The following is an 18304-nucleotide window of genomic DNA, read 5'->3' on the forward strand; positions in this document are numbered from 1 at the left end:
TTGTTTTACAAAAAGCAAGTTGTTTTCAACATCTACAGTATCTAGAAATAAGAAGTGACCATTTCAGAGGCAACAATTTTTAAAAACAATAGGTGAAGGCTTACCATATGCCTGGCACTGTTCTTAATACCTTATATGAATTAATTTATTTAAGCCTCACAAGCACCCTATGAAGCCTGTCCTTTCATCATCCTCATTACAATTTTATTCATGTATTCATCCAGCAACAAATATTAACAGTTTTTCTATGTTCAGGACAATTTTAGGTGCTGGACATCTAACAGAGAACAAAACAACGTCCCTGTTCTTAAAGAGTTTGCATCTGGTGGTGGAGACTAAGCCCAACATGTCATATGGTCCCGAGCACAATGGAGAAAAATAAGAGGATTAAGGAGGAGGATGTGTTGCTATTTTTTTTACATGTGATGCCCGTCAGAAAGGTATCACTTATAGATAAGGTAGCTTTCTGATGAAGATCTAACGAAAGTAAAAGAGTAAGCTATGCAGCTATGTGGGGAAAGAGCCCCAGGAAGAGAGAACATCAAGTACAAAGGTCTTAAGGCAGGAACATGCTAAGAAACAGCATACAGGCCTGAGTGGTTGGAGTGCACGACGAGGACGGGACAGGAGAAGATGAGCAGCAGCAGGAGCTCTCAACCTTAGCTGCCACTAAGTCACCAGAGGAGCTTCTGCAAAATACACAAGTTCCACTTCTAGTACGAGAAGGTAAGTCAACTGAAATAGATGAGAGCAACCAGAAAAGATGGACCAAATGTCTGTTCCTGGGCAACAAAGAATTATAGAGTCAAGATCCGAGAGACAAAGGAAACCCTGCTCTGGGGGCCACACTTCCCCTGGGGGTATCTTCCACATCCAGAAGAAGCCACTAAGAACTGAACAGAGCACCTCAGGCACCCCAGGTCTCAGGGGTCAAAAACTGGACTTTACGGACCTCCAAAAGGGGAAGGCCTGGTGAATTCCCCACGCTGTGGGTTGGGTCTCTGCAATGCCACATGCTAGAAGTAAATGAAGTAGAAATAGTCTGGATCTCAGAAGGACTGAAGCCCACCTTCAAATCACCTTAATCCCTGATTGCATTAATATGATCCAGATTGCCAATTCCACTAGTCATCTCCCAGGAACAAATATAAATCCTCCCTGGAGCACTATATCATTACTCTAAGCTTTAATTCCCTCCAAAATTTTTAAATTTAAGTCTCCATCACTCAAAACAAAAACAAAACACAGGTACATGAGAAGACAAGATACTGTGATCAAAAATCACGAGAAGCAGCAGAAAACAGAAACAGATCCCAAAGAGACCCAGATGATGAAGCATTCTTTCAGAAACAAACTTTATTAAAAAGAATGATTAGGATGCTCAAAATGAAAATAAAAAATCAAGAAGAATTTGTGGCAGAAAATCTGAAACTATAAAAGAGCCAAAATTGTAGAAATTAAAAACTGACAGACCTGCAAAGGGAAACAGACGATCCACAATAGAGGGGAATTGGCATACCTCTCTCAGTAATTAAGAGAACAAGTTAAAACAATATGTATGTATGTATGTATGTATGTATGTATGTATGTATGTGTGTGTGTGTGTGTATACAGGTATATAAGATTTGAACAACACAATGAACAAACGCAACCTGACATGTAAAGAATATTCTGGCTCTACCAACTACAGAATATACATACTTTTCAAAGTATGAATCATTTATAAAAACTGACCATGTGCTGAGCCATAAATGAACTTTCAAGAACTACCAAAGGAAAAAAAATCACACAAAGCATGTTCTCAGATCACAGTAGAATAAATAAGCTCAAATATAAGGAGATAACGGACTTCCCTGGTGGCGCAGTGGTTAAGAATCTGCCTGCCAACGCAGGGGACATGGGTTCGAGCCCTGGTCTGGGAAGATCCCACATGCCATGGAGCAACGAAGCCTGTGAGCCACAACTACTGAGCCTGCGCTCTAGAGCCCACAAGCCACAACTACTGAGCCTGAGTGCCACAACTACTGAAGCCTGTGCACCTAGAGCCCTTGCTCCACAACGAGAAGCCACCGCCATAATTAGTCCGTGCACCGTGACAAAGAGTAGCCCCTGGTCACCACAACTAGAAAGCCCGCGTGCAGCAACAAAGACCCAACGCAGCCAAAGATTAAAAATTTATTTAAAAAATTAAAAAAAGAGATAACTAAAAAATCCTCATTTGTCTGGAAATTAAGCAATGACATCGAAATGGCTTACATGTCAAAGAACTGATAACAGGAAAATTAAAAAATAGTTTTAACTAACTGATAATGAAAATGCTAATGTAAAAAGAGTACAAAGCACATAAATCTGGGCATAAAGGAGAACTTAGTCTTAATAGTACATATGATAACGTAAGAGGCTTAAAAAAACGCCAACAATGTATTCATCTATTTCAAAACATTTAAAGAAGAACAGCAAATTAAACCTAAAGAAGGTAGTGAGGATAAGGGCAGAAATCAATGACATAACATACAAGCATATACCAGGAGATGATCAACAAAGTCAAAAGTTTATTTCTTTTTAAAGACTAAAAAAACTGATAAACCTCTAGTGAGAGCGATCAGAAAAAAAGGAGGTACAAAACGTATAAGACAGGACATCAATACTGCAGACAATAAAAAGATAAAAGGATCTTATAAACTACTTTATTTTTAAATTTAGATTAAATGGACAAATTCTTAGAAAAACACAATTTACCAAAACTCTCATAAGAAGATGATAGTTCGATGACAATTAAGGAAATCAGATCCATAATTTAAAACCTTTCCTTAAAGAAAACCTCATGCCCAAATGGCTTCACTGATAAATTCTTCCAAACATTTAAGGAAGAAATAACATCAATCTTACACACACTCTTCCAAGGAACAGAAAAAGAAGGATGGACACTTCCCAACTCATAAGATCCTCAGAACCAAAAACTCATAATAACTCATAATAACCTCAGAACCAAAACTTGATGAAACATTACAACAAAGGAAAACTGCTGGCCAATCTAACACACAAAAATCTACGTTTTTGTGAATTGCTCACAAAAACCTACACAAGATTGTTCACAGCACCTTTATTTGTAATAGCCCAAAACTGGAGACAAACAGAATGTCCTACAATAGGTGCATGGTTAAACCAAACTCTGACTCATTCATGCCACAGAATCCTACTTAACAGCAAAAAGAAACAAAACTATTGACACATGCCAACAACTTGGATGGGCCACAAGGGCATTATGCTGAGTTGGGGGATGAGGATCTCAAAAGATCAGATAATGATAACTTCATTGACATAAAATCCTTGAAATAACAAAATTATAGAGATGGAGAAAAGTTAGCGGTTTCCAAGGCTTGGGGATGACTGTGGGAAGAGGAATGGTGTTACTATAAAGGGGTAGCATAAACGAGATCTTTGAGGTGATGAAATAGTTCTGTGTCTTGATTGCACAAACCTACACATGTGATAAAATGGCATAAAACCTATACACACATTGTATAAATGTCAATTTCTTGGTTTCCATGTTCTCCTATAAGTTGCATAAGATGTAACCATTGGGAGAAACCAGGTGAAGGGTCCACAGGACCTCTCTGTACTATCTTTGCAACTTCCTATGAATCTGTAATTATAGATAAAATGTTAAGGGGAACAAAAAGAGACTGCTGCTTTGTTGAGAACAGACAAGAGGGGCAAGGAAGACCAGATAGGGAAGATGCTGCAATAACAAGGGTAAGAGATGACAGCAGTTTAGGCCAGGATGGTAGCAGTGAAGAAATTAAACAGCTGAATACTGGACACACTTTGAAAGTAAAACAACTAGGATTTGCTGATGGTTTGGATACGGGTGAAAGAAAGAGAAGATTCAAGGGTGAAGGTTTTTGGCCTGAGCACAGAGATGCATAGAGTTTCCAAAGACTGGGATGGTGATAACTATGGAAAGAACAGATGAGAAGTAGAGTAAGGACAGGACATCTTAAGTTTGAGATGTCTGTTAGACATCCGTGTGGAGACAGTGAGGAGACACTTGCATAGCTGGGGCTGAGGTCAAGGGCTGGGAGTCTAGAGTGAAGACATTCATTTGGGAATCTTCACTGAATAGAAGGTACTTCAAGACGAGAGACTAGATAAGATCTCCTAAAGAGTCTAAATGGGTGTAAATAAAGAGAAATGGTCTGAGGCCTGTACCCTGGGATACTAATATTCAGAAATCAGGAAGATGAGGAATAACAAAGACAGCTGAGGAAAGGGCAGTGGGATAGCAGACCCAAGATAAAGTAATGACCTAGAAGTCAAAAAAAAGTAGTATTTCACGCCAGAAAAAGTGTCTGACGGACTTCCCTGGTGGCGCATTGGTTAAGAATCTGCCTGCCAATGCAGGGGACACGGGTTCGTGCCCCGGTCCGGGAAGATCCCACATGCCGCAGGGCGGCTGGGCCCGTAAGCCATGGCCTCTGAGCCTGCGCGTCTGGAGCCTGTGCTCCACAACGGGAGAGGCCACAGCAGTGAGAGGCCCGCGTACCGCAAAAAGAAAAAAGAAATAAAAAGTGTCTGACAGTACCAAATGTTGTTGAGGATACAGAACAACAGGAACTTTCATACACTGCTGGTGGCAACATAAATTGCTATATATACCACTTCCTAGGTCATATACTGGTCCACAGTAACTCCTGGATCTATACTTCAGGAGGCATGAATAAGAAGGCTCCCAGCAACAATGTGGGTGGCTGCCAAAAAATAAAAAGAATCCTAATGTCCTTCAAAAGCACAATGGATAAGTTGTAGCATATTCATAATGGATACTATATAGGTATAAAAATGCACTATAGCTATATGCAATCACATGAATATATCCCAAACAATGCTGGACAGATAGACGTCAGTCACAAAAGATTAAACTCAATATGATTCCATTTCTAAAAAGTTCTAGGCAATATCCAATTAAATTGTTTAAAAAGCACACAAAGGTGGAAAAGATTTAAAGAAAATCAAGGAAACGATTATCAAAAAATCAGGAATCGTAGTTCATGGGGCACGGAGGTGATGTACAGGATAAATAAATGGCTTCTGAGAAGGTGACAATGTTCTGTTTCTTAACTAGGATGGTGATTATATGGAATTGTTAAATAATTACTTGTTTTTAAATTTATTTATTTTTGGCTGTGTTGGGTCTTTGCTGCTGTGCGTGGGCTTTCTCTAGCTGTGGTGAGCAGGGGCTACTCTTCGTTGAGGTGCGCGGGTTTCTCATTGCGGTGGCTTCTCTTGTGGAGCACAGGCTCTAGGCATGCAGGCTTCAGTAGTTGCGGCTTGCAGGCTGTAAAGCACAGGCTCAGCAGTTGTGGCGCACGGGCTTAGTTGTTCCGTGGCATGTGGGATCTTCCCGGACCAGGGCTAGAACCAATGTTCCCTGCATTGGCAGGCGGATTCTTAACCACTGTGCCACCAGGGAAGCCCAAAATAATTACTTTTTAAATGATAGATATTTTATACTTTTATATATATGTGCCATATCTCATAACTAAATATACCATAAATAAGTGTTCATCTGTGCCCAGTGTTGCCGACAAGCTGCCTAAGATGAGTACTGAAAGCTAACCACTGAACGCAATAACGTGAAGGTCACAGGACAGACTTAGGTAGAGTGACAAGGAAGAAAGGCTGATTAGAATAAGTTGTGTTTTTTTTTTAACTTATTAATTTATTTTTGGCTGTGTTGGGTCTTCATTGCCGTGCGCGGGCTTTCTCTAGTTGTGGTGAGTGGGGGCCACTCTCCGTTGCGGTGCGTGGGCTTCTCATTGTGGTGGCTTCTCTTGTTGTGGAACACAGGATCTAGGAGCAAGGGCTTCAGTAGTTGTGGCATGTGGGCTCAACAGTTGTGGTTCGTGGGCTCTAGGGCACAGGCTCAGTAGTTGTGGCGCACAGGCGTAGTTGCTCCACGGCATGTGGGATCTTCCCGGACCAGGGCTCAAACCCGTGTCCCCTGCACTGGCAGGCAGATTCTTAACCACTGCGCCACCAGGGAAGCCCCTAGAATAAGTTTTAAAGAAAGTGTGGAAAAGGAGAAAGAAACAATAGGCCACTCTTTCTGAAGGTACTGCTATAAAGGGGAGCAGAGAAATGGGAGGAAGCTGCAGAATCAAGGGGGAGTTAAGCTTTGTCTTTCAAATGGGAGGCATTATAGCAGGTTTTTATGCTGATGAGAATGATCCAGTAGAAAAGCAGAAAAGGAGGAAATGATGCTGGTGAGAAAAGAAAGAACTGCTAGAATAATGTCCATTTGTAGACAAAAGGGAATGTGATATAGTGGACAAGTAGAAAGGCTGGTCTTTATTCGGTCAAGGGAGGGAAAGCAAAGCGCATGAGTACTTCCAGCAAATAAGGTCATCAGACGAGAGGGAGGCCTGGGGAGGGAAGTGTGAAACGACAGAAGATTTGCAACAGCTGTCTAGGAAAACTGGGGAACTCTAGACTTTACAGGATGATTTCCAGCCAACACAAACAGTCTACTTAAGGTTAATGTCTGAAACTTAAAGGGAAAACAGTTAAGATGACTATGTATTTTTTTCTCCAACGATGTCCAACAACCTGGTGTAGGCACACAGTTGGATTTCAACCAGAGTTGTCAGGAAGACAGGATCAACAAAGTGAAGGTATATGCTAGGGCGTGATTATTAATGACAGACCACGTGAATATAAGCAGAGAAGGGACAGAGGTGAGTACATGAGGAAGGAGAGGGACTAAGAAAAGTTAACAGAATCAATGGTGAGCTTCGAGAATTGGGGCAGGAGGACTGCTCCTGACAGTATGATGATGAGAGGCGGTTTACAAAGTGGGATTCTTGAGAATGAATTAGGGAGAGGGCACAGGTACAGTTATTGAAGACAAGGTCTAGGATATGTCCACAGAATGGGCACCTGAGGTAAGGTAGAAGACAAGGTATTTGTGGGAGAGGAAGTCAAGGAATTAAGAAGTCAAAATTCTGAAAAAAAAAAAAATCATCTAAATGCATATTGAAATCACCAAGAATTCTAAGAATAAAGTTTATTTATTTATTTTATTTATTTTTGACTGTGTTGGGCCTTCGTTTCTGTGTGAGGGCTTTCTCTAGTTGCGGCAAGTGGGGGCCACTCCTCATCGCGGTACGTGGGCCTCTCACTATCGCGGCCTCTCTTGTTGCGGAGCACAGGCTCCAGACACGCAGGCTCAGTAATTGTGGCTCATGGGGCCAGCTGCTCCGCAGCATGTGGGATCTTCCCAGACCAGGGCTCGAACCCATGTCCCCTGCGTTGGCAGGCAGATTCTCAACCACTGCGCCACCAGGGAAGCCCAGAATAAAGTTTAAAAGCAAATGTCAGGAGGCTAGGTGGTAAAAACATCAAAGTATGAGGAAGACTGCAGCAAGTGTCTGGAGGCAACGACCTTGGCTCCCTCATCTTATAGCTAAGGCACAGAATGTGTAGGTGACCTGCCCAAGTCATGTAGCTAGTAACTGACAGGGCTCAAATGGAAACACCAACTGTCTGGTTCTATTTTAAGCTATAAATTGACAGACCAGCAGTTCCCAAACTCTTGAGAAAGACTGTTGATGTTAAAAAAAAAAAAAAAAAAAAACCATAAAAAACTAAGTCACGTTAACAATAGATATACTTTTACTATCTAGAGAAAGAAAAAATACAAAACCCGAAGAACTGCTATGAATTCAGTGACTGAAATAAAATTTTTCATTATTAACCATAAGAATCTACACATATATTTGAGACATATTTATTATATATTTATTCAGTCATTCAATCCAGAGACATGGCTATGTGAATCTCTTTCAAAAATTCTTTGCTGCTGTGTGAGCACCCTCTGGAAGAAAACAGCTTTCATTCCACAACATTTCTTGAGCATTGGTTTTGTAATAGTTATGTGGTGAGGTCTGGAGGATTCCTTACCCTTGAGGAGTTTACAGTGTAAGGCAGTGATTCTCAAACTTTTCAGTCTCAGGACCACTTTACCATCTTAAAAAATTATTGAGCACCCAAAAAACTTTGTTTTGTGGATAATATCTATCAATATTTAGCATATTAGAAGTTAAAACAAAAAAATTTTAATGCAATATACAAAAAATTTCATTAGCCATCAGAGTGATGATGCCATCACAGGTCATATACAGCTTCTAGACAACTGTACACTCATGAAAGACAGAGTGGAAAGGGTGAAAAAACAAAGCCTTAGTATTACTATGAAATAATTTTGATCTGGTGGACTCCCTGAAAAGTCTTTAGACCCACTGGAATTCCAGTGTTTAAATAAATAGATTGGGCCATTCCACTATTTTTGTCATATAAAAATTATTAGAATAATATCATTTGTGGTAGGTGGGTTGTCCCAGGTGAAAATATGGTGTTAAACATCCCACCTTCTAGTATAAATAGAGATGAAGGAAGGAAGGAAGGAAGGAAGGAAGGAAGGGAGGAAGGGAGGGAGGGAGGGAGGGATGGAGGGAGGGAGGAATGTTTTTTGTGGCATAATGAGAAGAGTAAGTGGATTTGCACTTGAGTATCTACTGTTTCCAGGCACTGAATTGAGCATTTTAATCTGACAACAGCCAATAAGGTTGGAATAATATCAGTACATAAAGTGATGAACTAATTGCTCAAGAGCTAAAGCTAGTAAGCAGGGGTGCTATGACTGGAACCAGGTCACACTGACACTAACACCTGTGCTCTTTCTGCTGAAACTCTAATCTGAGTTCACACAGACTAGTACAAATGGAAGACAGTCCTGAATTTTCCAATACACTTTTCTCCTCCTCTATGTTTTTGTCTTCTCTTTCTTGGTTACATTAACACTTCCAAGTATGACAAGATCATCAAACTGATGAGTGACCGTGACAACGTCTCCTCCTCGCTTGTGACTTTTCTCTTCGCCTCAGACCAGCGGTTCTCAAAGTGTTGTCCCTAAGTCTATGCAGTAATGGAATCTGATCAACATAGCCAAACGAGTTCGTCACTAATAAGAATAAATGACAGCAAGCTGATGTCACTAATGGGATGGAAGAAAACCAATAAATGTTCTTATATGACTTGGGTTAAAAATTAAGTTCTCTCAGCTCTAACGAGAGACACATCCCATGGCCATCTCCATCACTGCACACATCCAACCCCAATAAAAAACTTCCACACTCACCTTCTTTATCCGTAACTGACCAGGAATATTTCTGAAAAGGCTTACTAGATGGAAGGGGGTCCATTTCCAGCACTTTATAAATCTGGCCAAAGGCTGAGAGTCTGAGTGCATGCTAAAGAACAAAAGATTGTATTTATTCAAATTTCAAATGTTTCATTCATAAAGCCCTTAGAACATCTAGCTAAAAACACATTCATCAAATACTATTATTACGATGACAAAAGTCCCTAACAGCAGGCAAGAATAAAGTGTTTAAATAAATTACATGATATCCCTCTAATAGACCACAGTGATATGGCCCATCTCATACCTGTGCACTGTGGGTAATATCTTCTTTTTGTTGGATGGTCATATAGCTCAGAGCATCTGTTGGGTCCCTCTCGCAAGGATCATGAAGACCAGGACCCCCTTTGGCAAAGGCAAAAGAAAAACTCAAGTATCATTCAGAACTGAGTTTAGAATTCAATAAACTAACACAAAACAGAAAGAAAAGAATGGAGAGAAAAAGAAAAAAAAAACTAAGGAACAAGGTTAAAAATCTCCTCAATTTAAATGGAGTAAAAAGGACACTCATTTTCAGTATGTTAGCATATAAATGTCCTTATTTTACTAGAAGTCACTTGTATATCTAAGGTCGAAATTGGGTTTTAACTCTGAGAATTTAGAAATGGCATGATGAATCATCCCAAATCTTTAAAGGGATTACATATGGAAAATAAGACCAAATTTAATTTTTCCAAATTAATCACCAGATTGCAAACAGAATGAACTTCATACATTTTAACTCAACATAAACATTTTCAAATTCAAAGCTCTAGGTGAAGCAAATTCATAGCAGACACAATATCTTATTAGTACCTTTTATGTTAGTACATATGGAACATAAATTACAATTATTGAGAGAGAGTTTTATGGCACTTCTCCAACATTCAAGCATTCTAGTTGCTAAAATTCCAAGCAAAACAACTCCTACACGTCATTTCCCTGGGCAGAGGACAAACTTAGCACATAATAGAAAACTAAACTAAAATGAAATTTTTCTGATTCTTCTGCCTCCAGAGTTTGAAACCCTTACCAGGAAGTAGAATTCCAGATGCCAAACACTCCATTACTCGTCTCAAGGCCTCCCCAGCGCCCAAAGGTCTATTACAAGTACCTATAGACTTTTCACATATAAGCTCTAGTGGCTAGAAGATATTAAATTACAAATTAGTACATGCACCAAGTGTTAAAAGGATTCCAGTTAAATGTGAGCTGACATTTCTATCTACAATGGAGGCCAAAAAGGTTAAAGTCCATTTAACATTTAGGGCCCAATTAACTTTTCCCACTTGATTATCAACTTTTACCCCAGCCAGAGTGTTTAAATCAACCATTTTTGAGATAATATATTCAGAAGACATTTTGTCACCAAAACTTTATTTTTATTTACCCTGAAAGGATTACTTAAGAAACTGCAGTCATCTAATTGACTTAACAAAGTTTTAACAAGCCTTCATATAGGTTAGTAATAGCCGATAAATAATCAGTGTTCAAACCCAGCCCACCTATATATATCTCCCACTTAACCTAGGAAGCACTTAAACCACAGTAAGACTTCATTTCAGACATCCTGCCCCAACTATTACAACTGGAATTTAAGAAGGACCAAATCTCCATATTTAATAAACTAAAAACTCACGATGCCAATATCAAAGTAATAATTGCTAAATTAATTTAAAATGACTCTTTTATAGCTTTATTTGTTTTATAATGTTCTTTATTGGGTCTTAATTGGTTCAAGCAAAATAATTTCCAAATTAAGTAAGTTTGGCAATATACATTATAAACTACAGTTAAGTGTACTATTCACCTGACTTCAATTACTAATATGAACTTATTTTTAAGTGTCTATACTCAAAGAGAAAGAAAAAGAGGGTAAGGAAGCCTTACACTGGTATACCAGGTAATTTTTACTCTAAACGGAAGTAGCACTGAAAGAGAAATGTGCCAGTCACGCAGGCTTTCCTGGGCAGTAGGTGAAGAATAATCAACCATCAGTGGAGAGTGAAGTGCAGGAAGACACTTACTTTTAACAGGTATAGAAACTTTTTGTCAGAAAAAATAGCTCAGTCTGTATAGTATGAATATGATGAAGTAGAAAAGTTATATTCATAAAAAAGAATTCAAAAAAAAAAAAGAATTCATATAAAAAGATCCATAATTTTTTTCCAGAACAAAAATAGATAATGCACACCTTAGCTAACTCAGAATATAGCCATTTTACAGTAACATATAATTTCTACAGGATTTCCTCTAACTATAGCTTCAGAATTTGCTTTTAATCATATTTAAGTACTTACCCATCCTTTTAATGGTGCCCATGTGGGGACTCTGTTGCACAAATCACGCAGAATTCGGAGGACAATTACGCATGATTTTAATCCATTTGCCCTTGCCTAAAACAAACGAAATGGTTCCAATATCCCTGTTGAAATCCACCCTTAATTTTAAGGACACTGATCACGGATAGGTTCTTTAAAATGAATACTAATTAGTCAGTCATTCATAAATTGTCAAGTAAACAAAAAAATCAAGTTCTTAAGAGTAGTAAAATTATGGTTTAGAAAGGCAGGTTTTAAAGTAAAGGAAGCATATTATTGAAGTCACTTTTATAGCCTCATGGCAACCCCATTTCCAGGGAACTCTGTCTGAACTTTTAGCTTTTCTCACCCCATGTTTGGATTTTATAAGCTATCATTTGAAATTCAGAGTACTAAGCCAAAAAGGATTATGTGATAATTAAATATCACTAACTACAGGAGAAGCTATACTGGGCACTTCACCTAAATTAAAGCATTTGCTCCTACAATAACCCTAAGAGGCAGAGAGCACCCCCGTTTTATATATTACACAGAAACCATTAAGAGGCAGGTGTTCCAAATGAAACCTGCACAAGGCTACAATAACAATAAGATAATAACAAAGAGCCAACCTGAAACCATTTGGCATGTCGAAGAGACGCCAAGGCGTTCAGGCATTTCTGCCTGTCCAATAAGTCCGGAGGATCTTTCATCGCAACCTTTTCTAATGGGAAAATGGGATAAAGAGAGACAGATACAGTTTGACCAAGGGGTTCCTGTCAAATTACCAAACGATTAAAAATAAAAAGAAGAGCAGCATTTGAGTGAACTAATAAGACTCCCAGAAGATTTCAGGTTTTGGCTGTTGCTTTCTTTTTAAATTATGTGCACTATGATTACTTAAGTAAACAGTCAACAGAGCCATTCTGCACACAAGTCCAACAGGAGCACAAAGGCATTCGTTCAGTAAACAAATCAATGACCACTGCTACATCCAATCTGGGATCTTATTAAGCATGTATATAACACCACAGGGCACAAAATAGGTACATAGCACTTTTTCCTTTGGCAGGGGACAAAGAGTGGCAATCTGGGACCACTAGCAATAACAACTTTTGGCTATAGAAGGGATTTTAATCACTAATCAATTCTTAAGGAAAACTAGGGCTCTCTTAGGTCATCCATCTGAGATATACTAAGAATACACTGAGCATGGCAATTTTATTTTTTTACAACTGAATAAACTCATCCAACAAGATAACCATTAACAGAAACTTTACCCCACTGATGAGAACTCTGCCAGTGTTACCTTGGAGTTTTCTAATTATTTCTTTTCTAAACCAAAATTATTAAAACTACAAATATGAAAAACACTGAAATACACTTCAAGTTTTACATAGCTTTTTTTCAAAAAGCAGCAAAAAATACTATCTAAGTACAAATATTTGACTTGCCTTAACATTTCAAAGTTGGATTAGATGGCCCAGAGCAGCAAAATTAAGAACTCAAATGTGTGATTAGTGACAAATATCCATATTCGAGAAGATGTCACAAGATACTAAATCCACGTTTAGATAGCCAAATTTATTTCCTCTAAGCCACTAGGAAGTGGGTTTTTTAACTTTTGAAGACTTGGTGCATTACTTAAATGCATACAACATACAAATGTTTCTTGGAGAACAATTCTTTGACTAATCCAATTAAGTCATATTCACCGTCCTCTTTTAAGAACTCTCTTAGCAAGTCCACCAACACTCCTTCCTGGTATAATCATGACAGTCACAAACTCAGCAGTATGTCTATGTGGGCTTTCCTTATTGGCTGCAACATGTAAAGGCTGAAGTGCTACACACTTATTTTTTGACCAGGCGAGCTCTACAGCAGATACTTGCATTGTTTCACATTAATCTCTGCCAACAAATTCAAAACACAGGGTCTCATTTCATCACCCCTTTTTACTCATAAAATGGAAAGCCTCAAAAAGAACCGTTAATATGTTTTTATTTATAAACATAAGCAAACATACTATGGGTACTTATTTCATAGGTGATCTAGTTCCTGGCCTTGCTTAATTATGTCTTTTTAATGACACAAAGCGTACAACTCACTCATTTTCATGTTTATATGTGAAAATGTTTAACTGTGGTCAATACAAGCATCTGTGTAAAGCTCACGTACAAGGTAGCACAAACTACTGTAAATGAACAATTAGGATCTCTTAAAAGTTAGACACGACAAAGGTTGACTGACTGCTAAATAATGTAATCCCAAGAAAAGGTATGGACCGTGCCTATTTTTTAGGACTTCAATCTTTAAGAGTAAAGCAAACTAAGTTTTATTCTATCATTGTATCAAGTAGGAGTATTTGGAAGCGGAGGGTCAATGGAAGAAGGGAGTGAGTCAGAGGAAGTTTGGATAGGAAAAGACAAGGCAAAACAACTCTTTGAACTTTCTGATACTTTCGTCCAGTGAACAGAGCTTGTAATTAACATCTGCTCATCACCACAGAGACATTTTTATTTAATGGCAAAAATGTTTACACAAATTCTTTCATTCCCAAAGTCAGATTATATCCATTAATTCTTATTAAAAAATAAAAATAAAAATACTGACATCTGCTTGCTACAGACAGTCAACATTTGGAGGCAGCAGATTCTACTAAAAAGAGATGAAAGGGACAGGCAGTGAACAGAAGACTTCCACCGGATTCCTTTTTATATCACCATCACAGTGGCCATGTTTCTTTTCTTCATGCTCTGACCGTCAAAAAGTCAAAAGATCCAAAATGTTTCAATATTCATGAGGTGGGAAACAGCAGAGGAGATGTAATCATTTATCTTATTTTATCTTCTTCAAAGTTTCTTATTTTAAAACTATATAAATTTATATAGCACTGCAGTGCTACTTATAAGCCCTGCTTGCCTATTTCTTTTATATAATTAATTACATAGTTTTTTATATTTTCATTCATTAAAAAAAATAACTTACTTAATGTGGCAATCACAGGATTGTTGCTGGAAAAACACTGCTACTTCTCAAAGAAGAACCTCAAGTTTAACATTTCTGTGTGAACTTTAACATAGATGTTTCAATTTTGCGGGGAAGCAAAGCTTTTCTGATAAAAAGGCATCTTGGAGTCTTTAACTTAGAAACAATGGAACTGTGAGCCATTTCATTCTTTCCTACAGTGACCAGTAAAACAGATAGGGGATAGCAACAAAAATGACAAAAGCAAAGAAAACAGCTTTTTAAAAACTTCACTGCTCAGTAACCTGGTATCAGGGCATGAAGGTACATAAAACATTCTAAACAATGGAAGCACTGAAAAGAAGTCTATTATGCCTAACTTCATTTATTTGGTTAGAGGTTAGATCAGTGACCAGAAACACACCGTACGGCAGGAAATGCTGGTCAGTTTCCCTCCATCCCTTACATGCAAGCTAACTCTTTGCCCGTTCACAAAAACACTAGCCTGGAGATGGGGTGGGGAAAAGCCAGAACATGACTGTGTTAAATAGGATTTCTGTGCCTGGAACCTGGGCTCTTCAAAGGTAAAATAACCAAGCTGGGTTATCACAAAGGCCTCCTTAACATTTCAAAGTTGGAATGAAGCTGAGCTACTGAGTTGACAGCATTTCCAGGGCAGCCTGAAGATACCCAGGCAGTCCCTTCTCCCAATTCCTTGAGGCTTTGCGGAGAGCGGACATTATGCTTCAAGTCACTGCCCGTGCGAAATCTCAGGCCACAATAATGTGAACAGGTAAATGTAGCACTAGGGTAAAACAGAGCACTGTTCTCCTAATTTATGGCAGAAACATCACTAGATATCACTTTTCTTCAGTGCCTCAGTAGGCAGTGAGCCACTGGAAAGATAGCGGCTACAGGTTTGCACTGGATAATGTAGGTCTAGCAGCTGGGGAAGGCAGGAAAATAAAGCCTGCAGCATTGTTATAAATCCTAGTTGTGATCTCTGGACTGGTCTGCCACCTAGCAGGACTCATGCTAGCGAACTTCTGCCAAAAAGCATCAGAAGTTCTCACTGGCACAAATACGGAAAAGCGACTCTTGGGCAGCTTCTCTGTGAACCCCTGAGAATCTACCTTCATACTGAGGGCTGCGGTTTATCTTAGCCTTAGCCACAAGTGCCTCTGCAGTTTCCCTATCCACTTGGTTTCAAATTGCACTGTAAATACACTAAGCAGCTGGATTTGTCAGCCTCACAGCAAATACACTTCTGGTTTAAAGTGACAAGCACCAAAAGAAGCTTAGCCTGTGTGATGCTCAGAATAGCTAATCAGCTAAGATGCTCCTATGATCATCCTAGATAGTAACTGGACTTAAGAGTCAGAGGAAACGGGTAAAACGTGAGACTTTCCTCATTTATACAACAGGACAATTATCTACCTCATAGAACTGTTGTGAGGGTTCAAATAAATCATATATGAGAAAGTGCTTATAACACAGTATGTTATAAAATACCTTAACAAAGCTAAATCTTCAATAAATATTACTTGAATTCTGAGATGTCCACTGTTAATGCTTCTTGCATACCAGACAGTTCTATTTGATCAGATTAACATGCTAGCTACAAAAATTCATTTAACAGATTTTCTTTTGATTGCCTACTAAGTATTAGGTACCACTCCAGGTGCTAGGGATAAAGGACAGAGGTAGGGAAAAAGACACTTGTCTCAATGAATCATAAACTTTATAGTAAGACAGCTCATTATTAGCACTGCAGCAAATACAGTATACTGATTCCAATACTACACTTCAATGGCTATTTACGAGTTTAACTGTGTTTACGTTCACTTCTTCAGACCTATCATGTACATATTACTCTCACTGTGAACTCAAGGCACTTTGAGTAGATGAGTTTGTGCTGTGACATTTTTTAGTAAGCTGAGTAACTACTACTATTTACTAAGCAATCGCTTTGTGCTGAGTATCGTACAGGTTACATTACATAAATTCTCTCATGTAACAACTTTCTAAAGTATTCATTACCCACATTTTAAAATAAAGAAACCTGTCCAAGGTCACAGAGTAATAGTTAATAGAGTTAAGAATCAAACACTTGGCTGCCAGGCACCAAGGTCTGTGCTTTTTCTCCTGTGCCTTCTTTAGCAGGAAGCATGTAGTTATGGGGAATGATTATTCTACAAGGCCTTCAAGTAAAGGGTTAGAATATGGAAAAAAGACTGACGGCACAGGAGAACTCTTACCTGTGAAACATTAAACCACACCAAAGAGATTCACTATGTACTCTGGCCACTGAAAATCTAAACAGTGATTTGAAACGAGCAGTTAGATAGATCCACTTCTGCAGAGACAACCCTGAGGAGATAAGTACGATGCTCCTCACCTGCCCCGGTCCTCCAGTTCTGCCTGCTCTCAGACTTTTTTTCCCTTTTTTGATTTTACCCAAATATGTGGCAAGTGAAGAGAGGGAAGAGAAAGACATAAGGTATGTATTGTGAACAGCCTGTTTGTTTTGTGGGAGGGGAGAAATTGAAATTCTATAGGAAAATGTCTCCCAAAAAGTTACAATGCCTATTTTTTTAAACTCTGAGAAAGAAAATGAATGCAGATTGTTTTAAAGAGATCTCTCTTAAACTCAGAAATTCCTGGAACCCAAATGAATCTTGTGCTTTCACCCCATGCAGCTGAAAAGAACTGCATCAAGGCAAGAGGAGCCATCTGGTGTGATAAAACAAATCCTACAGAATTGTATAGCCCAGGTCTCAAATGCTGAGTTATACTGGATCCTCAAAGTTGCCCAGGAATACAAAAAACTGCTAGTGCAGATCAAAAACCTCTGACAGGGACTTCCCCGGTGGCGCAGTGGTTAAGAATTCGCCTGCCAATGCAGGGGACACGGGTTCGATCCCTGGTCCAGGAAAATCCCACATGCTGGGGAGCAACTAAGCCCGTGCCACAACTACTGAGCCTGCGCTCTAGAGCCCGCAAGCCACCACAACCGAATCCCGCACACCCTAGAGCTTGCACGCCGCAACTACTGAGCCCGTGTGCCGCAACTGCTGAAGCCGTGTGCCTAGAGACTGTGCTCTGCAACAAGAGAAGCCACTGCAATGAGAAGCCCGCAATGAAGAGTAGCCCCCACTTGCCACAACTAAAGAAAGCCCACGCGCAGCAACAAAAACCCAACGCAGCCAAAAATAAATTTAAAATTTTAAAAAAACAAAACTTTGACAAAGTCCAAATTAGACAAAATGAGCAAATTATAAGAGATAACAAGTGAGTCAACAGGGTAGTGAGGTTAAGGAAAACGGCAAAGCAAATCTTTCTGCCATTTAAAAGGAGAGGAAGTAACGTGTAAAACATTAGATCCAAGCTGATTCTTTCATCTTACCTGATCCCACACAATTATGCTAACATCATCTGATGAGATTCATATTATAAAGAGGTCTTGGGATCCTTTAGTAACCCAAACACCTTGAATAGAGACTATAACTCTCCTACAAATTCCATTCTGTAATAACTAGTCTTCTAGGAAGGGTGCACTATTCTAAGAACCTGTCTCCAGGTTCTCTGAACATAAAGTTATAAAGGCAGCAGACTAAGCTTAAGGGCATCACTGAAAACTGATAAAATCCCATGTAAGTGCACAAAGCCATGGGGAAAAAGAAGCCTGATATTCTCAATACTTTTAAAGTAATGGAAGGGATGTCTACAGCTACAAGCAAACATTATCCAGTTTTCGGCAATTTCAAATCTAGACAAATCTAGCCTTTGGCAACTT

The 18304-nt window shown here is 39.0% G+C and overlaps 1 protein-coding gene across 1 annotated transcript in view; it reads right to left on the reverse strand.

The window, feature by feature from the left end:
* The window catches only part of STRBP (spermatid perinuclear RNA binding protein), a 130776-nt gene that overhangs the window by 20704 nt on the left and 91768 nt on the right, over window positions 1–18304 (reverse strand). Inside the window, exons 6-10 of the mRNA XM_024762280.1 lie at window positions 12174–12265; window positions 11542–11637; window positions 10275–10386; window positions 9510–9607; window positions 9200–9311 (exon numbers count right to left, since the gene is read on the reverse strand). Coding sequence (XP_024618048.1) covers window positions 9200–9311; window positions 9510–9607; window positions 10275–10386; window positions 11542–11637; window positions 12174–12265 — 510 coding nt within the window. The remainder of the gene's footprint in view (window positions 1–9199; window positions 9312–9509; window positions 9608–10274; window positions 10387–11541; window positions 11638–12173; window positions 12266–18304) is intronic.

This window comes from Neophocaena asiaeorientalis, unplaced genomic scaffold (genome assembly GCF_003031525.2).
Source record: "Neophocaena asiaeorientalis asiaeorientalis breed wild unplaced genomic scaffold, Neophocaena_asiaeorientalis_V1.1 scaffold78, whole genome shotgun sequence".
In the NCBI taxonomy this organism is placed as follows: Eukaryota; Metazoa; Chordata; class Mammalia; order Artiodactyla; family Phocoenidae; genus Neophocaena; species Neophocaena asiaeorientalis.